This window comes from Anser anser (assembly GCF_964211835.1).
Source record: "Anser anser genome assembly, chromosome: 4".
Taxonomy (NCBI): domain Eukaryota; kingdom Metazoa; phylum Chordata; class Aves; order Anseriformes; family Anatidae; genus Anser; species Anser anser.
This window is the reverse complement of record NC_139724.1, coordinates 35,997,999-36,018,996: the sequence shown is the minus strand read 5'-3', so window position 1 is coordinate 36,018,996 and position 20,998 is coordinate 35,997,999. Positions and strand designations below refer to the sequence as shown.

The window sequence follows — 20,998 nt, the reverse complement described above, 5'->3', positions numbered from 1 at the left end:
AGTAAGGACACTGGGGGAACACCGCTCTTTGAGAGCGCCATGGGAGCTGGCAAGCGACTGAGCAGCACCAAATCTCTGAAGATGACCTTGGCTTCAACAGATCTCCCAACAGTTTGACAAAGGGTTTAGAGGGCCAAGCCTTGAGCCTGCTCTGCAGTGAAAGAAATCCCAATGGCTGAATGAACTATCAGGGAGAAACTTTATACTTCAGCTTTAACGAGTTTCTAATCCCATGCCTGGAAGTAGTCTATATGGGAACGGCTTCGTTCTTCGTACCTCTCCTGGTTAATTGCGCTACTCTGCGCATTGTCCTACTTAAAATATCGCATCCAGCAATCACATTGAAATCAAAGACACCAGGTCTAAATTTACATGCTTTTATGCAGTGGTTTAAGGAAGATGACTTAGGGCATAATGCCATTTAAAAAATAATCTTCCCTTACATGTTTGGTCGTATAGCAGGAAAAGAGACAGAAGTTGGCTGACCATACTTTCGAACATTTCTAGTCCAGACACAAAAAAATAGTTGTGAGCCTTCCACAGATAACATAATATAAATAATGCATTGCCTCTGCAGGTCCTGCTATTAATAAGTAATGATCGTATGGCACCTTCCAAACACCAACCCTAGTTACACATATGAATTAAGTTCAGCCCCAGAAACCACTTTTGAACAAAGTAAATATTTTCTTCACTTACACATGAGAAAAATGAAACAAATTGAGTAAATAAGGTTTTACACAGTAACAAATGATGTAATGTTCTTAAAACCTTTGCAGGTTATCTAGCATCCAAACTATCTTCATATAATGTAACAAACACTTGAAAAGGTTGCTAAACTGAAACCTAAAAACTAACTGATGGCCTAGCTTTATTTTTTGAAGCTTTAAAGAATTCTGTTGTCAAGGTCAGCTTAAAAGAAAAAATAAAATTGTACTGAGAAAAAAAGAAAAAAGGCCATTATATCCAGTTCTTGGGCCCCAAACCACGAGACTATGGTAGCTACGGCACTAGGCCACCTCTGCTTAAAGTACAGCCTACCAAAAGAATTGCTGTGTCCCCCTGTGTATGCAAAGATATACAGACTCTCTTCAATGCTACTTGTATCTTTAGATTAATTTCCTGCTGAACAAAGGTATTTGCCTATAGCCCCTGTATCTTCAATATCTAACCAGGGACCCTGTTTTCCATCAAAATCACACTCCTTCCCACACCTCTTAGAGGAAGATTATCAGTAGCCTAAACTCCTCCTCTTTTCTCTTTTAATTGAGTTCAATATTCCTACACTGAACAGTAACTATGAATCAATCCTGCAAACAAGATTGGATTACAAACTTCTTGCTCTGAAGTGTTTAAGAGGCAAACATAAGGGGACGAACAAATCCATAGGATTCATAGGACCATGGATACCACCATCCTTGTTTGCAAGTGCTCTGTAAGCTAACAACATTAAGTACCAATTTGTAATAATAATAAATAATGACAAGTTAATAACTGGCAAGGCCACTGACTGGTTTCACAAAGGCCAATAAACAATGATCAGAAGTCATTATCAGATGATTACCACCTTGGGACAGATAATAAACAGTTACAAAGTGGGAGGCAGAGTTGCATAACCAGTGGATCCTAAACCACAAACAGGCTTTAGCTTTTGAAAGAGGCAACTGAGTTCTCCTTCCCCAAAGTTTTTAACCTCTTTGTCTTTTAAATGGAAAACATAATGCAAGGGCCACGGTCAAGGAGAGCAAACTAGACAAAAACTCTTTTTGGAACCACTGAAATCACTGGCAGTACTCTTCTGACTCTTCAATTGCTTATGCCATGATCGTGAACAGAGAATACACTGCAGCAGGAACATTCTTCAAGATCCCGAGTCTCATGAATTCCCCCTATGGTCTTGCAGCCTCAGAGTGGGGAGGCATCAGGAAGGAAGAGTGCAATGCATTCTGTATCTCTTAGCTAAACCACAGCCAGCTGTGTCAGAATATTGTCCAGATCCTGGTAAAAAAAACAAAACTAGCCATAATCATTTTATAATAATTTCAGCATAAGCTGCTTCTAGTTGCAATGCAAGTTCAGAATGTTAATCCCTTCAGAAGAATTACAGTGTTTACATGTTCCAGCTGCTAGTATAGGACACTACTTAGGAAAGGTGATATACCTCCTAATTCCAATTAAAACAGAAAACAAACAAACAAACCACCACTACTATAACAAAAAACAATACTACAGGCTGTTAGCCTTAAACCCATGCTCTTGAATAATCCTGGGGTCTGCAGGCCAGAAATACACAGACCAGAGGCCTAGAGACACAGTTGCTACCCAACTACTGTGATGTTCCTTCAGATTTACCAAGGAGATCTTCTGATTTTAATAACCATAAGTGCAGTTGGCTGCTTACTTACATAATTCACTATACTACCTCTTCATGCCCTTTTTCTGTAAGCATGTTTTGAAAAAACAAACAAACTTCACTTGAGCCTTTAACTATCAGCCTTCAGTTTACAGATCCGTAAGATACAGAATTTCTCCCCAGAATCCAAACCAGCAACGTTTTACAAACTACAAACTAAACATACAGACTTAATTTCATATTTTGCAATGTAAAATACTAAGCAACTTCTGACCTGATGAAAAGAATTTGTGTCAAAAGGGAATCAAAACACTTAGCTTAGGGCTATTACAGTTACAAATGTGAATGATATATACAAATATATCTGCCCCAATCTTGATCTTCTTGCACCATTTTCCATTCTCCACTTAAAGACATTCAAATCAGTAGCTTTATCCCATCTTAAGAGTGGTTTAAGTTAAATCAGAGTGAGACCAAAACCATTCCTTCCATCATTTTGTTTCCACTTAGCCTCCTGTTAGTCACTGGTTAATTGAAGATTTAGGCACATGCACATTAGCAAACACCTGCCATGGTTTAAGGCATTACCACCCTCTTGGAGGAGCTAACTGCTTCCACCCCCACACTGGCAGAACAGAATGCATTTGGCCTCCTTGTCTACTTCAGGGTGAAGTCTTGCAGCTTAGTTTAGTAGAAAGGCAACAGCATTTTAAGCCACAGCTGTTTGCTAAATGGAAGTGTGTCTAAGTTCTTAAACATCTTGTTACATATACTTTGAGAGGCAGAGTTTCTACTGCACCAGCAAGGTGGCAAATTCCTCAGGGAAATCAATTCTGGTTTCTCAATTCACTAGCTACCTTTGTGTTAAAACACTGGAGTAATACTGAGACTGCTCTGGACCTCGAGAACTGGCAAGTTCCCAAGGGGCTTATCTACCATCTAGGACTGTGCATTTACCAAACTCATCGCTCTCTCCCTCTGACATAGCATGTTACCAGCAGCAGCAGGAAAGAAGGAAGGCATAGTAGACTTTAGCAGTACTAGGCCAACTATGCCCTCTTCCCAACACCTCAATAATTTAAAGAAGGGTGAAAGAGAATAGAAGGGCAATTGGGAGACAAGAAAACAAGACAGTGATGAGATCTTATGTTCCCAGGGAAAGGAAACGCATGCAGGTAAGGGATAGGAGGAGTATGGGGAGATCAAGCTCCTAGCAGACTTCACCTGCCTGGTGTGATGAATTTCACATGGCATTCAGCTACATTTCACCATGCCACATGTCCTCAGTAATCAGCCCTCACCCACTGGCAGGCAGGAGGGTTTGGGTTGCAAGTCAGCCTGCTGTCACCGCTGCCTGCTGAGAATGAAGTCATGTGGCCGGTCCCCTCCTGTAGGGAGTATCTTCTTGCTTTGGCACTTCCCCGTCATACCAAACAGCACAGAGGAAAAGGTTATTTGTCTTTTGAGGTACTAGGAATAGTCTGGTCTCCTCAACTCCTGCTCACACAGTTTGACAGACATACTGTTTCTAGCCCCTACTTTTCAGCACCAGGGCCACCCAATGTCTTCAAGCTTGTAGTTTACAGTAAGATGCAAATTATTTGTCCATGAGAAGCAGGCTAATAATAGTGAAAAATCACACATGGAGTAGCACGCAACTTCATGAGTAGGAAGAAAGGGGAAGAAGTGATGACTGGAAGGAAGCAGCTTACATTTGCACACAAGAAAGCTGAGGGATGCAGCTACATAACAAGAAGAGAGACAGCAAACAGTGCCACAGGGATTGAAGCGTGGCTTTTAGAGAAAGGGAAAGCAGCACAAGGGAACAGGTGGGAAGTGCAAGGTTCCACAGGAGAACCTTGAGAGGAAAATATCAATTGAGTATTCACTAGCTAGGGAGCTTTGTATGCCTCAGGAAAAGGCAAACACCTGTGTGTTCAACTTCTTGACTCAGAATGATCATACATACATTGGGAGCTACTGTTTTCCTTTTTAAGGCAGAAACAAATGGAAAGGCCAAGAAACCTGTCATTTTCTTTACCTTGAAGTCTCTTATTTTTACACCTGTATCATAATTTATGAAATGCTAGCTCTAAATCATCATTTCTACCTATGAGAGTATATTCGAGGAAATGTGACTAAAATGTTTCCATTCTTGTCCTGTAAAAGAGGAGCTACTCACTCCATCTCAGTTTACTATTTGGTCAGAGAAGCATTAAGTATTTATTAAAAATTACAACTATTTATTTCTCCTGCCAAAGGATAAGGGTAGTTATGTAAGTATTCGACAGAAATACATCTTTCTTAGAGGCCAATGAAAACAGCACCAATGGGTGAGATTTTGAGAGTTTTCTTAAAGGACTGGTTGCACAAAGCTCTGGTGTCCAGCAAGCAGATCCCATCTCCTGAATTATTTTTAAGCCTAGGTTCCTGAAAACTGGAAGACAGCAAATGTCACTCCTGTCTGCAACAAGAGCAGGTAAGACAGTCCAGGGAACTACAGGCCACTCAGCCTCACCCTTGACTGTGTGGAATCAAAGCTGACAGACAGAATCCTCCTGGAAAGGCTTTCCACACACCTGAAGGACAAGGTGATTGGGAGTAGTCAGAATGGGCTTATGCAGGGGAACATCATTTTTAACCAACCTGATAGCCTTCTACAATAAGGTAACATGCTTGGTGGACAAAGGGAAAGCAGTAGGTGTTGTTTACCTCAACTTTAGTAAAGCCTTTGTGACTGTCTCTCATAACGTCTTCATATATGAAGTGACCAAGTATGGGTTAGATGAGTAACAGTGAGGTGGATTGGAAACTGCCTGAACGACTGGGACCAGAGAGCTGTAATCAAGGGTACAAGGGCCATTGGAGGCAAGTCACTAACAGTGTGCTTTTGGGGTCAATATTGGATCCAATACTGTTTAGCACCTTCATTAATGACCTGGACAAGGGACAGAGCGCACCCTCAGCAAGTTCACAAATGACAGAAAACCAAAAGGAGCAGCTGATGTACCAGATGGCTGTGCTGCCATTCAATTAGCTTGACAGGCTCCAGGCAGGGACTGGGCAGGGAGGAATTCTGTGAAGTTCATAAAGGGAAATGCATCTAGGGAGGAATGATCCCAGGCACCGGTACATCCTGGAGGCCTACCAACTGGAAAGCAATTTTTTCAAGGAGGCCCTTGGGGTCCTGGTGGACAACAAAGTTGACCACAAGCCAGCGATGCACCTTCACAGCCAGGAAGACCAACAGTGTCCTCTGTTGCACTAGGAAGAACATTGCCACCAGGTCGAGGGAAGCAATCTCACACCTTTACTACGCACTGGTGAGGCTGCATGTGGAATTCTGTGTCCCATTCTGGGCTCCCTGGTATCAGAAAGATACGGACGTGCTGGAGGGAGTTAAGCACAGGGCCACAAAGATGACGATGGGACTGGAGCATCTGTCCTATAAAGAGAGGCTGAAAGAGCTGCAGCTGTTTAGGCTGGAGAAAAGATGACTTATGTATACAAACGTGTGAGGGGTGGGAATGAAGATGAGGGAGCCAGACGCCTTTCAGTAGTGCCCACCAACAGGATAGATAGGAGGCAACGGGCATGAATCAAGAAACCCAGAAAATTCCATCTGAACACAAGAAAACACTTTTTTTCTTGCTCTTTCTTCTATTGTTTTAATGTATTGCTTTTCTTGCTAACCTGCACCCATTCTTCCTTTGTGCAATTCACTTCTTTCACCAGTAGGCATACAATTTACTCATTTATGCTCTCATATACATTGGCTGCTTGCCCTAGAGGTTCCTATTTCATGGAAGATACATATACAATTCATGAGGTACACAATTTAATTTATTGTTACACTTGCTCTCATTTAGATTTTGGAACAGATACTGCTGCTGCTGTACAGTGAGAAACACCTGCTGATTCCAGCAGTGCTATTCAAGACCCAAGGTGCTCGCACTGCAGAGAGATGACGCTGAATCTCGGCAAAGAGTAGCATGCTCTTGCCTGCAGAGGGAGTAATGGACCAAGGCAACATGCTCTCACACATCTCTTTCCCCCCTAACTGGGGCAACAAACAAAATGACAGAGTTGTGGGACAGGGGTTTTGCCGCTCTATTTGCTTCCCAATCGAAAAGCAAGTGTGTGAATGAAGAACTGATGGTCAGAAAATGGAAGAACGTACTAGAAAGCATTTGAGTGAACATCTATTTATCCCTTTGCATGTGTGCAACAGAACACACATTTTTGTATTAAAGTGGGGAAGAGAAAAGCAGAAGTGCTCCTAAGGTAAAGGGAGAAGTATTTTTTCCATATTTTATACTCTGTGAGGATTTTGCACAGGTCAAATCTACAGGCACTGGCAGAAGCCTGAACAGGACATATTCCCTGCCCAGCTGGAGCATTAAGCCCACTTAGTCTTGTGAAGGTCATCAGGCAGGTGATAACAGGGAAAAGTCAAAGCAAATGACTATTAGAGAAGGGGTCCAACAAAGCAGTTGACTTGTGCAAGGCCTATCAGTTTTAAGATGTTTTTGTTGGGTTTTCTTGGAAAATTTATTATATTTGGGACATTCTGTTCATTCTAACGTACTGAATGGCAACCAAGAGAAAACTAATAAACCTTCCTGGTCTCAATAATCATGAAGTTAGGTGGCCTGTACCTCACAGTGCAAAGAACAAGGGAAAAACAACAACAAAACACAACACATTTTGGCTACTTCATTCATGAACCATGTAAGAGTCAACTCAGGAAGGAGGTACTAGGATGCTTTCATTTACATGGGGACAAAAAGCAAAGTCAGTGGCTTTTAAATTATCAGCTGAGTAGCAGAACAATTGGGAAGAGGGCCATGAAGGTACTCAAATGCAAGCTTTCTAAGGGAAAACAGCTGAAAAAGGCACCACAGCAGAGACAAGATTAGAAAGAAACGGTGTATAATGTCTTTCTGATCCTACTGCAAGAGGAAATCTGCCCTGGGGAGAAGGATAATGCAGAAAATATGAGAGGAACTCTCCTGTTCAGAGCTTACTAGGTTTATAGGATTCATGCAGCCTTCCAGGCCTCATACTTGGTGATACCACATCAGACATATTTACACCTTCTGCTCAACTGGATATGTTAATCAAGTCTGGCACCCACTTACTTCCCTCCCATCAATAACTTTTAATCAACTTAAAGATGTAGAAAGCTCATCACACTCTTCACTGAAGAACATAAAAATATGAAAACTGTCATCCTCCATTGCTGACTATGTTTCAGATCATCACAACACATGGCCTTTTTTTTTTTTTTTTTTTTTACCAAACATCCTGCTTTATGCTCTCAGTGCTTCTATATTATTAAAAAGAATAGTACAACAAGTTCCCTGGAACTAGATACATTAAAAAAAAAAGCAAAACACACAAAAAAACACCAAAAAAGCAAAAACAAACAAAAAACCCACAGCCTCACCCAAAAGCTGCCCACAAGAACAAACAAACAAAAACCAACCAACACAACTGAAAACAGAAGGTGCTAAAAAGATGTAGACATTTTCGTCTGCTAGGAAAGCTAGAATTCAGATCCAAGTTGCTGAAAGTGCTCTTTCTTAACACCTTTTCACCTTTTGGCCTGACAGCTCTAACACTGCAGCTGACTGAAGTTGTCATCCCATCATGTAATAGAGGGAATATCTAACTTGCAAACCTTTCGAGCTTAAAGGCCCCTTCTCTTCCCAAGTTACCAATGAACTGTTACTGTATCCAGTTCTCTATTCCTGTTTCTCCCATGCTGAAAATAACACCAATTTTACCTCTACAACTGAAGCACGTTCTTCCTCTTCATCCTGACCCACAACACTCTTCTAACCTACATGAACACCTAAACTCTATATTCTTCCTCTGCTCAATCATCCTATCAAATTCAAAGCTTCATGCTTCATTTGCTGCCAAAATCAAACCCTTATCAAACTCCTCCCCATCTCCAAACTGCTGTGCCTTCAACATTTTCCAGTAGTATGAAGACTTCTCTGTCCAGCATCTTACAACGTAGGCTCTCTATAGTTGGCCTTCAAACTGACTTTCTCTGACAAACTGCTAATCTCCAGGCCTTGTTAAAGGCTCCCTTTATCTCAGCAACACTGTCCCCTGTGATGCTTCCCTTACTACTGAGTGTCCCATTGTTTTTAGCTGCTCCTTGTACAACCAAGCCTCAGGTCTTTACTGGCACAGTAAAGCTATTGTATACACAAAGTGGTAAGATGCAATTTTGCCATGTAGTCAAGAATTACAACCCTTAGCCTTCAGAGCTCTGCCCTGAGGGACTGTACCTCCTCGGACCCCAGACTGAGGCAACTACACTAGCAGATGCTTGGAGTGAAGGTGCTTCTTTCTTGGCCTACGCTGTGCAAGACCCAGGCAATGCTGCAGGCCTTGCTCACCAGTCCTTTAAAATACAGAACACCTTACCTCCTGTATTAAAAATCCTTCTTGTGTAAGGGAGAAAGTCTGCCGAAGGAAAAGGCTGTGTCAACAGACAGAGGATGACAAAGTCACAAATGCAAGATTAGGTGACAGGCCAATACTTGTTTTCTAGTCACAAGGTTAAGCATGCTGAAGATACAACAGTGACTTATTTACGGGTGCAGAAATAAAATTCCTGCACAAGGTCGAGTCTGTTTTACACCTGACTAGCAAGAACAAGCCGATGACTCAACCAGCCCATGCCACGGCCACCTCGTTACACCCAGCACACCGTTCACTGCCTCTCACCAGGAGGACACCGGCCTCAGGTGAGGAGAGGCGGCGCACCTACAGCGGCACCCCCTGCCTCTGGGGGTTTCCCTCCCGCCATTTTACCCTGCCTCCTTCCCGAGGCCGGAGGGGGAGCCCGGGCACGGCCCGCAGCGGGGGCTCCATCCTGCCTTGCCCTTTACGTGAGGGGCTGCCGGGTGCTGCCCGGGGGTGCTCGGCGGGGCCGGGCCGGCCGCCGGGCCGCGGCGGGGCGCTGGCGGCCTCCCCCCGGCCCCGGGGAACCGCCCCCGGCGGCTGTGAGGAGCGGCGGGGCCGGGCGGGTCGCCGCGGGGTGGGTGCCCTGACGGGGAGGTGCCCGAAGGACGTGACCCCCCCGCCTCGTGTCGTGATATTGGGGCCGCTGTGGCGATGCCAGCCCTACCTTCGGCTTTCCCCGCTGTTGGCTTTGGTCTGCCGGCCTCACGGGGTGATCCTTAACGTGGTGTCTGAGGGAACCGTGGTGCGTTCAGAGGAAACGTTTAGTTTCCTCTGTGTTAAAAGAGCGCCGTAAAGATAAGATTAAAAAAAAAAAAAGTCCCCCGGGAACATGTAACTATACGTTACGGTTTCTGCTCCTGAATGTTAAATATGCTGAATCACAACAAATGAGACAATTAGAACCAAATTTCAGGCAGGCCTTTAGCTACTATGTTGTGGAAACTGTAGCACTGTCAGCTTTTGAGTAAATTAATACAAGCAGTAAAGGAAAACAGCTTTAGGAGAATCCAACACCATCTTAAAAATAACAAGCTGTTTTGTAGTTTGTTTGCAGGGCTCGCCATGTGCTTAAAGATGCTATGTTTTGCAGCCAACCCTTTCCTATTAAATTACAAGAGGAGTAGCAGTGTTTTAAAGAAAACAGCATGTTAGCGCAGCACGTCCATGTGCACTTTTAAAATTGCCCCACGTACTCTACTGGACTCCCTGAGAGCTGAAGCTGTAGTTCCTCGACACCTTTCCACCTCACGAGCTTCCCTGGTCCAGCTCCATATTAGATCTGTCACTGGACTCAAACACTTGGGTTGTTCTCATGTGGGCTTAGCAATGGTACTTCTGATCATCATTAACACAGAAGATGCGAATTAACACAGAATATGTAAATGAGACTCTAGTGGACATACGAATTTTACCCACTAATCTCACACCTTTTCCTTTCAAGATATTCATGCAACATTATTATCCACCAGGAAAGCACAGAGAGCAACTGCTGCTAAAATTCATATCCTCCAGAGCAGGATCAGAGAAAGAATTAGACACAAAAATTAGGATATAGATAATCTCATATGATAAATTACTATGGTTTCATAAATTGCTGCTCATCAGCTGAACTTTCCTAACTGCTCTTGGACACCCTCTTAGACTGTTAAAATGGCAAGTACAATGTGTTAGACTAAAATACCTTTGTTTCACTTCAAATGTGCCAGAGATGAGAAGAGCACACAGTCAGCTACCTCATTATGCCATTGTAACTCAATAGCTTGCAATAGTCAGTACAATCCTAAACCACTGGGTTTTTTAAGTTCTGAATTAGAAGACGCATACCGAAAATAAAGGAGTCACTTGACTCTAAAGGTGCCAACGCACCCTGGATTCAGGAGCCAAGTGTTCAGTTGTCACTACTAACCTTTTGTAGTTCTACTATTTTTACAATCTTTTTGATGACCATATACTGAGCATATAGAAAATTGCTACTTTTACCACTGAAAATGTGGAGCGATTTCCCCAGGTCTGCACCTTCTACTTCTTCATTTGATCTTGTTAGCAGTTGGTCATAACAGTAACACTGCTTCGGTAAACATACACTTGAGAGGGAGAGAGCCTCATATGAAATGCACAAATACAAAAAAAAAAAAGTTAAAATAGATCCTTTTGTAGTCTCGGCTCTAGGGCAGAATCCTGAATTGTGGTAGGCCCCTGAGGTCCCTAGATACGTTATGACTGAGGTGCCTTAGAACCAGACCTGTGACCAATCCACACACTAGGAAACTACCTAGAGCTAGTGAAAAACAGATTTAATGCTTATTTCCAAATAAATTATTTATGCATTTTCCTCAACAAGTTTCCCCATCCTACATAGCCAAGCATCAGGTAATATAGGCACACTTTATAAAGTAAGTGGGAGTTGTGGGTTAGAGTCAGTTCCTTCAAGAAAAAGTTAAACTTAACTCACCTGCATCCTGGAGTTCCCTATCCATCGGTCTGCAGTGTAAAAGACTGTGTGTCATTGGCTCTTCTTTTACATCCCTCTTCTCCTCTGCTCCCTTCATCTGAAAAAAAACAGTAGTTACTAATGCATTTTCTAAGCAGCCCGATTCTGTTAGTACATTCCTATTTAAACTTGGAGAACACTTACCACTGCCTCTATCCAAGGAGACTGGTGGAAACGTTCTTGATCCACAGCAGGCTAAACTACAGTCACTGGTCAAAGCACACCATAGTTTGTTTTCAGTTTAAGCCTGGAAAACTTTTACCAGTGAAAGCTAAACTTCAGTACTTCCAGAACTAAATAGCAGCTGAGAGGGTTTATTTTGTATGTTTGTTTTTGCCTCTCTCTCTCTCTTCTTTCTTCTAATTGCAGTTTTAGACTTAATTAAGGTTTAGATTTCTGATTTTTGTTGTTGCTTCTTTTTGGAAAAACTGTTGAACTCTAAACCACAAACAGGATCTGAGCAGACGGAAGTGCAAAACAACTCACTGTAGCTTTTTTTTTTCCCGTCTCACTTTTAATAGTTCATTCCTGTAGAAAAGAAATAGTAATAGCCTTTCCTCAATGTTTGAAGGAAAGATGGAGTGAAGATTTAGGACAAATGCTAAGGAGCTAAAATAACAAGATTCTGCTCTTAGTCTTCAACTACTTTTCTGTCAGTCTCTCAGACTGCATCTTTGCTGCAGGAAGTCCTCTAAGCTAATCACTACTCTCTCCTTCTCCATGCATCGACTTCTCTCTGAAGGAAACTAGGAAGGCCAGAAGATAATGGGTGCCAGATGTCATTCCAACACAGACTCAGGTGGCAATCAGGGTGCTTACCAAGATTTACAGGTACAGCTGATCAAAGTATTATTTTTCCCCTCCTTTTGTGGAATACTTCAGCATTTCTACTTTTATTTTTTTTTGTGTGGGAACAGGTGTTAGGGGAAGAAGGTGAATCAAATCCTGATGTTGAAGCCCTACTAAGTATGCTCCTCTTCTGCTTTAAAGGGTAGACCCACTAGCCAGGTCATCTAACTTGTTTTAGGGTATTCAGCTGGTCAGCTAAGTCAACATTGCTGCAGAAAACTGACTTCTGATAGATCAACACTCCCCCACACACTGTCCCCAAACAGTGATTTTTTTTTTTTCTCCCCAAATAAACAACTGTTTTTTCTTAGACTTCTTTGTAGGCATGACCTCAAATTTTAACAGTTGTTTTTACTTGTCCTGATGGAGTTACTGGTTCTGTGAACTCCTTTTCTAGATTATTTCATCTTTTACTATCACAGCTCTCTGGAGATCAGCAAGACTTAAACCAGAAAAGAGCTATTATGCAAAAATATCATCCCAAGAATTATCTATAAACAGAAATGGCTATCATGTCAACACGAGATGAGAATGCTTGTATTACTACTGACACAGCACCAACATTTTACAGAAAAATCCTTTCCTGCCACAAGTGCCTCTTTTTTCTTTTTTTTTTTAATCATTTTTCCTCCTGTACCTGAGAGATAATCCACAAATATTTTATGTGGTTATTTAATACACTTTGGTCAGCAAGCATTGCTTGAGTGGCTGAAGAGGAAATTAATGCAGAACACACCAGTCATTTACCTGAATGATCTTTTCATGCATCCATCCTCATCAGCCAAACCCTACTTTTTAAGTCACACGTTCTGAAAGCAAGTAGCACAGGGATTTATGAGCCCCACTTCCCAGGCCTAAAAAGTTGGGGGAAGGAATAAATCAGTTTCTAGCACTGGTAAAAAAACACACACAAAACAAACAAACAAACCCAACAACAATAAACCAACAAACCAGAAGCAAACTGTTCAGCTCTAAAAACAGCAGCACAACTGTTGCACATTTGCCATAATCGCTAATTACAGTGAAATCCTGGTCCCAATTCAGTCAATGTCAAAATCCTCACTGATCTGCTCATAGCCAGGGTTTTGCTCATATAGGCTAATGACTCTAGCTCTCATGCACCAAAGCAAATTGTTCCAGGGCATGAGCCACTTTACTGCTTGCAACTGCTCTTTTCATCTCTTTGCCAGAAGTTAATTTTCCCATAGCAGTCAGCAGAATTCATCCTATATGTTCACCTTAGCCATTGCATTTTGCAGTCCAGGTGTTAGGACACAATGAGGCAAACTCAGCTAGCTGCACCTGCCCTAGATTAAGTGGTTGCTGACCCATTTCTAATACCCTGCCACCCCTTACCATTTTTTAGTTCAGATCTTCCATATTATTGTTTTAGGGACTTCTTTTTTATTTTAAAGAACACCATATATGGGTTATTTTACTAAGCTCTTGCTGGTGATTGTGCTATGTAGGTAGCAGCATCCACCTGAGGAACACCGGTAGGTTTATCAGAAGTTGTGGCTCACCTCACAGTTCTCCTCTGTCAAACCAATTCCATCTAGTCTGTCCACTTTGTTGCTGACAGAGTTTTAGACATCTAGTAGCATAAGGTTTTATTTCAAAGTTTTATGAAATCAATGGAATACAGCAGCCTTGAACAATTTTAAACAGTAGACAGCAAATGCAAATTCTGCTAGTCTTCACCAAGAGGGAGACATAGTCATTTAATATAACCCATATTTCTGTTTAACCCATATTAATTATTAATTAATTATTAATTAATTAATTATTAATTAATTATTAATTAATTAATAACATTAATTAATTAACCCATATTTCTGTTGTCAGAAGATACAGTTAGGTGCTGCCAGTTTGCAATCGTTCCCCAGCCTATGGAAGGTAGGATGAATTTACCTGGAGCAGCTTTGCTCTCTCCATGGACTATGGAGGAAAATAAACAATCGATTCAACCCCAAACATCAAATTTATAGATGGTTAAATCTAGCTTAAAGGAGAAGTCCAACTCATTTATTTTAAAATAAAATTATTTCATCATTCATTTAACTAAAAGGAATGCGGTGTCCTAAGCCACCACACGTGCTCTGACACAGCCTAGTAACATGGCATGGTTTGACATTCAGTGGCAGTACAGCTTGAGCAAGTGTAAGCAATTGCCACCCACCTTGCCTATCATTCCTTCTTTTCTGCACCACACTAGCAAAAGCATTTGTGTAGCACACAGTGAACAAGATTGAACAACAGATGTTGCTAAAATTAACTCAGAAAAACAAAAGCCCAAAGTCACTAACCATTCAGATGGATTCCCAGAGACCCCACAAACTGTACCTCTAAAGCAGAAAACAAGGGCACAGGAGCTGCATACGACTGAATGGCCATTTAAACCATTCTGATGAGACCACATACTTTGCCTGCAGTCCCCTAGACTGTTGTAGACTACTAAGCATTTCATTTAATTCTCTCCATGCAGATAGATGCCCATCTCCTGAGAAAAGACTAACCTATTCCCCACCTTACAAGACTGTTTGTGACCCAAAATATATTACATATTATGAGATGATAATGCATGTTATTACATAAGCTCTGTTAAGTATATCCACATCAATAACAGTAGTATCAGAAGCCCACCTGTTAGTCACTCTTCCCATACCAAATCTGTCCCTTCCTATTGCTCAACACACAAGGCACGTTACACAAAGGTCTGCCTGCTCACCTGTAGTTTATCAGAACTAACTGTTACTGTGTTTGCTAATAATGATTTGTAACGTTTCTGTGGTAAATCAGACTTCTCTCAGGAACATACTAGACCCATTACAGCCAGCAGGCCAACACTACAGAACCTTCAGCTGCCAGACCCAACAGATTTTCAGGACTGAAGAATCCTAGCAAATGCTCAGTGAAATAACCAGTTTCCTCAGATAAGAGGTTGCAAATAGCCTAGGTACAGTGACTTGAGCAATTATACTTTCAGGTAAAATGCTGGTTTCTACCTTTGCCCTGAGTCTTTAGTTTGGCTGTGATAAGCCTTCTGGCAGAAAGGCCCTTGCAAGCGCCACTGCCACTTGCTGCCCCTGGATCTGCACTGCACTTTTGGTGGCTGCCACATTTGCACACCTCCCCCTGTACTGCAACCTGTTACGCCACCTCCTGCTGCAGCAGTTCCATAGCACCTATACAAGCTATTCTATTCAGTACTGCTCTACGCATGAGAGCAAGTCTATTTCTTTCATCAGACTCCCCCAAAGAGAGCTTCTGCTTCTTCCTCCCCCAGTGGGGCAGGAGAAGAATTTGGGTCAGCGCTTTCCAAACCAGAAGGTGACAGGTCAGCTGAATGACCTTGGAGGAGTGGGAATGTAAAGAGTAGGATGTTCTGCATTTATGATACTGTATGACCATTCAAAGTTTCTGTGAATTTATCTGACTGCCTGACTAAATACATTACTGAAAGTTGTTTCAGCAATCCTTTCTGCAAATTAAAATGGTACCTGTCACTAATAATGAAGTCGAACATAACAGAAGAGAATGTAAAGAGGAAAAATTCAGTATTTACGTACTATAAATTCTTTGCGTTTCCTTTTCTCCCTCTTTGTGTCAGTATGTAAATTGCTAATAGATTTGCGCTGGATTATTTGACAAAAAAATCTACAGGCACCTACAAACCTTCCCCATACCCTACAAACAACTGAAACAAATCGTAAGCCTCCGTGTTCTGCTAAGCAACACTCTTCACACTTCGGTGTAAGTGTATTTAGAGGAAAAATAAATAATCTAATCAATACCTTGTACCTCAATTAAATTACCACAAGCCAAAATGTGGTTCTGATTCTCTGTCATGGGAACGTCTCTTTAGCTTGAACCCAATTAGTGAGAAAGTTAAGGCAGAGGGGAGAAAGGAGTTTTTTATACAATTGTACATTTTTTGCCCTTCTTTACAGTGAAAGTTTAAAAGGTAGAAAGTAGAATTTGTTCTTTGCCACCTTCTGTGGGTGGTATTTTGAAATGTTTAATTAACTTACTACACAAAACAATGTAAACCAGACTGACTTCACATGTTTTTCAATGGCTAAAGTACTGGAAAAAAAGTAAAGCAATGGTAAAGAAAATGAAGGTTAAGATTAAAGAAACCTACAGTTAATGACAGGCTGAAGTTCAACTGTCATGTAACTGAGAATGTTTGAGAGTGGACAATAATTAAAGTCAAGCAAAGGATGAAGCCCAGATTATTATAATGAGATATGATATGTTCTTCAGACTATCTGGAGGTTAATGTTACTTAGTTTCATACGGTTACGGGTAAGTAAGTACTGTACTACTATATAGTAAAAATAATGTAGCTGGATACAGTCTGCTTCACAGTGACCCAAGGTTAATGGTAGTTGCTCTTAGTATATTTAAAAGGTTTAAAAGAGATGTAACAACCTCAGCATTGGAAATCTAGTGCAATGGCACTAGAAAATGGCACTGAAGAGGCTAGCATAATACCGGTGTTCTTGGTTCCATGAAAGCAGCTTCCAGTGTAATGTATGTTGGCTTTTATCTCTGTAATTATACTGAATATGTCCATGAATTCTTTCATTCCTGAATGGCACCACCTTTTGAGTAATAGGTCATTGGTATGCATCACTCTGATAAGGTATTACACTAATATATCATTAAAGCAACAGATGTATTAATGTAATACATCACTGGGACAAAGCACTCTGATGATGATGTATTTCTGAGAAGATGGCACCATCCAGAAAGACGAGGCCCAAGAGAAGGCTTTTGCTCAGTTTAGTAGAAAAAAAAGGTATATTTTCCAGGCACAAAAAATATGATGCTTCCTATAAAGATATGATTCTGCTATTAATCCCCCCCTTTTTTTTGGGGGGGGAGAGGGGGGGAAGGATGGGGGGGATAATTTGATGATCGTATGGCTTGGAAAAGAATTTACTGTGGTTGAGGAAAAGATACCACTTAAAAACATAACCGATCAGACTACTTTACAGTCTTTTCCCAGAATGTCTGATCTCAGCCCTCCAAACTCTATACCAAAAATCTCATTGTGTTGAGAGCCTCAAGATGCCAATCCTTTTCTGGAGCTAGGGAGGCTATGGGAACAGTTCAGCGAGCTCAGTGATGACATAGTCTTGCAGAAGTCACCTGAGGAATGGGGCTCAGCTACATGAACAGCCAGAGGCCAGAGAAATCCAGTAATATTGGCCTTGCAGGCTCTAGCTGACTCACTCCTTCTGAGAGCAGAGATTATGCCACAGGCCCCCCAGGAACCAACACATGAGTTGTACTTAAATAGTTAGCTACAAGCAGCTCAAGGGGCACAGACTGGCCAGTTCTGTTCTAACCTCTGTGTATCAATCAACTTGACTCAAGACCTCCCATGGCCAATGAATTACATTCAAGCTTATGTAAAACCAAAAACTAATGTGCTTTGGGGGTGAGTCAAATAAAAGAATACGTACTCTGAAACAGGGCTCAGGAAGCTAAATAGCAGCAATCCAGTCAGTAGCATGTCCAAAACTTCCGTGGTTTCAGATTCAATGATGATCACAGTCCAGACCTAAATGAAATTCATTTGACATGTAACAGTGAGGATTTTGGAAGTAACTCTGAACAACTAGAACATTAAGTGGTAAAAGCAGGATAGCTATCGAGAAAGAAAAGGGAAAATGTAAGTATAGAGAATTAAAACAAAAGCATTTGAAAGAAAGAAAACAAAAGAGGTAAGAAAAGAGTTCACATGTCAAGGATAGAAAGAAAAAGATTTTTTTCACTCCTAATTTATAATGTTGACTTCGGTATTTAAGTTTTACTCTATCAGTTATAAGCACGCACACACGTGCTTTTCAATGAATAATAGAAGCAAATGGGCCCACCAGACCTGATTTTCTTTTCTCTTCTTGGTTGGGCTACTAACATTTATTCAAAGAAGAATTAACATCATAAAGTTTTTAAGGGCCAAAAGTGATTACAGAGCAGGTAAGGCAAATGGGAATCAGGATCATTAAGTTTTGGGAAGCTTTGTTCTAGCAGTGTGAGGTATTGTTTCTCTTTAAAAAAGTTTTAATTTCAATTTTTTAAAGTGGTAAAGTAGTGTTATTAAGATGAAAAAATGTCCAAACAGGTTCTCTCTTTCTGTCTTAATAGGACTGATATGTGATGGCACTATATGTTAGGACTTTCACAATCAAGCCTACATGCTCTAGTCAGAGCAAAGTAGATAATGTAAAACCATTGTGTGGCATGTCTTCACGTAATTTAGGCTTAGAGTCAATTTATTAGCTAATTCTTCTCTTTGTCAAATGCTCTCCACAATCTTATTTTTCACTTATATTTGAATAATTGTTTAGCAAAAGATACAGTTCTTCTAATCAATTTAATTTATTTCTTATATACAAAATACAGCACCAAATACTCCCTGTAAATGAAATTCTCTTTAACGGAACTATGTTCATTTATTGTAGCTGAAGATTTGCTTAACAGTGCGATATTTGGTATCAGAGAAACAGTTCTATTCATTATTTCAGTACAGTAGCAGCTAGGAACCAAAAAGAAGGGTAAGCCCACTGTTTTAGGTGCTGGAGAAACAAACAAACAAAAATGCAAAACTACTTCCTGACCTATTAGACCATCTAGGATTCTGTTTTATTTTGTGATCCAGTTTCACAGATGATGACAACCCAGTGCCTTGACAAGTCTGAGCTGAACAGATGCACCATGGGGGGAGATCTTATGTAATATTTGGAGCCTTTCCCCTGCTTTCCTAAACAGATGAGCACCTGCTTAAAAATATAACCCCCAAAGTCAGCTAGGCATTTGCAATTACTCAGCTGCACAAATAAAATATTACTACAGAGTGATGATTGATACTATAATCTGGTCAGTCTCCACTTAGATTTGCTCTTACTTTTCTTACTAGAGAAAGAATCTCTAGAAATAAGTAACTTCCTAGATTACATCTTTTCTGTAACGGTCTTTAACCTGTGGTTTGCAGAACTCAGGAAGAACCTAAGGAATCTGCAAAAGGGAATTAAAAGAAGCAAACTTACTCTAAGTAGGTTAACATTTCCCATACACCTACACTGGAAATCAAAAAGGACTAAAATGCACTGATTTGTGAGATACCGCTTTACATACTTTTCTCCATCCTGAATATTCCTCTTAGCAGTTTCTTCCATGTATTACTTGTCTTCTATACAACACTCTATATTCTTCTTTCAGTTGGAAACTGAGACTTTGCTTTAAAGTTTTCTTTAACACATAAAAGAATTATGCAGTAAGTCTCTGTAGAACCTGTCACAACTCCTCCTCTTGAATTCTAGGATGGCCAGGAATGCCTCCAATAAAATACCATTCAAACATAAGAAACACTCTCTGGCCTAAGACCAGTAGTCCCTTCAGTCTGGTATTGTGTCAGTGATGGCAGAAGTGGGGGAGTTGTTCTGGCAACTGTTCCCATTTTCTCATCAACTGGAGCTCTTCAGGAAGCAGTGGGCACCACTGGATGCTTTCCTCAGTGCTCCCCTCCAGTTCTTTATCTATGTAAATGTGATACTGTGACCTTCAAACCCCATACCTTTTTTTTTTTTAACTGTTGTAACATGAGCTGTTTTTGAAGCCTCAGACAGTTGTGGGTTTGTTTGTTTTCTCCTTTATTTTTATTTCTCTCAGCTGTTTTTCTCCCTGGGAAGTTTCATGGGGGGTTGGCTAATGCCTGAACCAAAATGGACAGGCCTGAGGGAATACCACCACCGCCAACAAAAAAGCTATTCTTTTTACCTTTCTTAATTTTTTGTTTGAAATTGACCTGCCATGTTTGATGGACTTTCCTGTTCTCATTTGAGCAACCAAAAACTACAGACCAAAAACTACATTCAAAGGAAGGTTAGGAATTGATTGGAAGAAATGTGCCTGGGTGTGAAAAGCAAGTGAGTGAATGGCATGGGAAGACTTTGAAAAGGAGACCCAGTAGACAGTCTTAGGATGAGAAACTTTAGGAGTTAAGGTTAAGCAAAAAGAATAGAAAAGGAGGCCAAGAATGGAAAAGCAGCAAGACTGGGACAGGGACAGCTTATGAAAGTTGAGACAAGCAGAGGCTCAAGCCTGTTAAAGATGGGCAGAAGTACCTGTGTGCGCATTGGCATGCTGCTGACCACGGCGCAGAGCTGAACTTAAGTTTCCAGTGGTTTTCCGATTAATTTCAGCTTGCCTTTGCTGCATCCCACTGCAAAAAATAATAATCATATAGTTGAAGATTAGTGTAAGGTGTATATGCCCAAAGACCGAGTTAATATTGTGTTGCGGCATTGGTACTGGCGCTTCCTAAATCCTGAAGGCTCAATTCCAGAACCTAATTGAACATGCTTTTAATATAGCTTTCTGCATGTTGCAGAAGTAGAGACTGAAGATGGGCTAAGGTTGTACTGAAGTGAGAGAGGCCAAGGAAAGGAACAGCTCTGGTACAGTTGCTGTTGAGCAATTTGCCATTTGAATAACTGGGCTGCACCTGCCCTGCACTCTTCCATTTTGGAGGGGAAGTAAAAACGTTAAGGAACTTAGAACAGCCTTTACATATTTCTCCAGTGGGTGCTTGCCAAAGTTGTAGCATGACTAGGGGACTTCAGGAAGGAAAATGCAGGACCCTGTAATTACCCAAATGCTTATTTTTTTTATTTTCATTTTTTTCCCCCTACCTGTCCTGAGGCAACTGCTCACTTTCATTTACTTGTCTTTAATCATGTGTTTAATATTCTTAAATAACACTGCATTAGAGATATAAATTACCACTTTTTTTTTCCTACCTTTGG

The 20,998-nt window shown here is 41.1% G+C and overlaps 1 protein-coding gene and 1 long non-coding RNA gene across 9 annotated transcripts in view; both read right to left on the bottom strand.

Annotated features, from left to right (window-relative positions):
* ZNF827 (zinc finger protein 827) overlaps positions 1–13,523 on the bottom strand; it is a 122,328-nt gene extending 108,805 nt beyond the window's left edge. For 2 of the 8 annotated variants that reach the window (XR_014583852.1, XM_083834660.1), the window contains exons 1-2: positions 11,475–12,113; positions 11,292–11,388 (exon numbers count right to left, since the gene is read on the bottom strand). Coding sequence is in view for 7 of the 8 variants with exons in the window: in XM_083834660.1 (XP_083690786.1) it covers positions 11,292–11,388 (97 nt within the window). In the remaining variant the exon portion in view is untranslated. Of the gene's footprint in view, positions 1–11,291; positions 11,389–11,474; positions 12,116–12,149; positions 12,832–12,926; positions 13,034–13,130 lie in introns of those variants that run through there. The other 6 variants (XM_083834656.1, XM_083834653.1, XM_083834657.1 and 3 more) reach the window with 6 other exon arrangements.
* LOC310898938 lies at positions 364–4,867 on the bottom strand. Its single transcript, XR_014583864.1, has 2 exons — positions 2,628–4,867; positions 364–1,998 (listed from the first exon to the last, which is right to left on the bottom strand). It is a non-coding gene; the product is annotated as an uncharacterized lncRNA (long non-coding RNA).
* Positions 13,524–20,998: the final 7,475 nt, after the last annotated feature.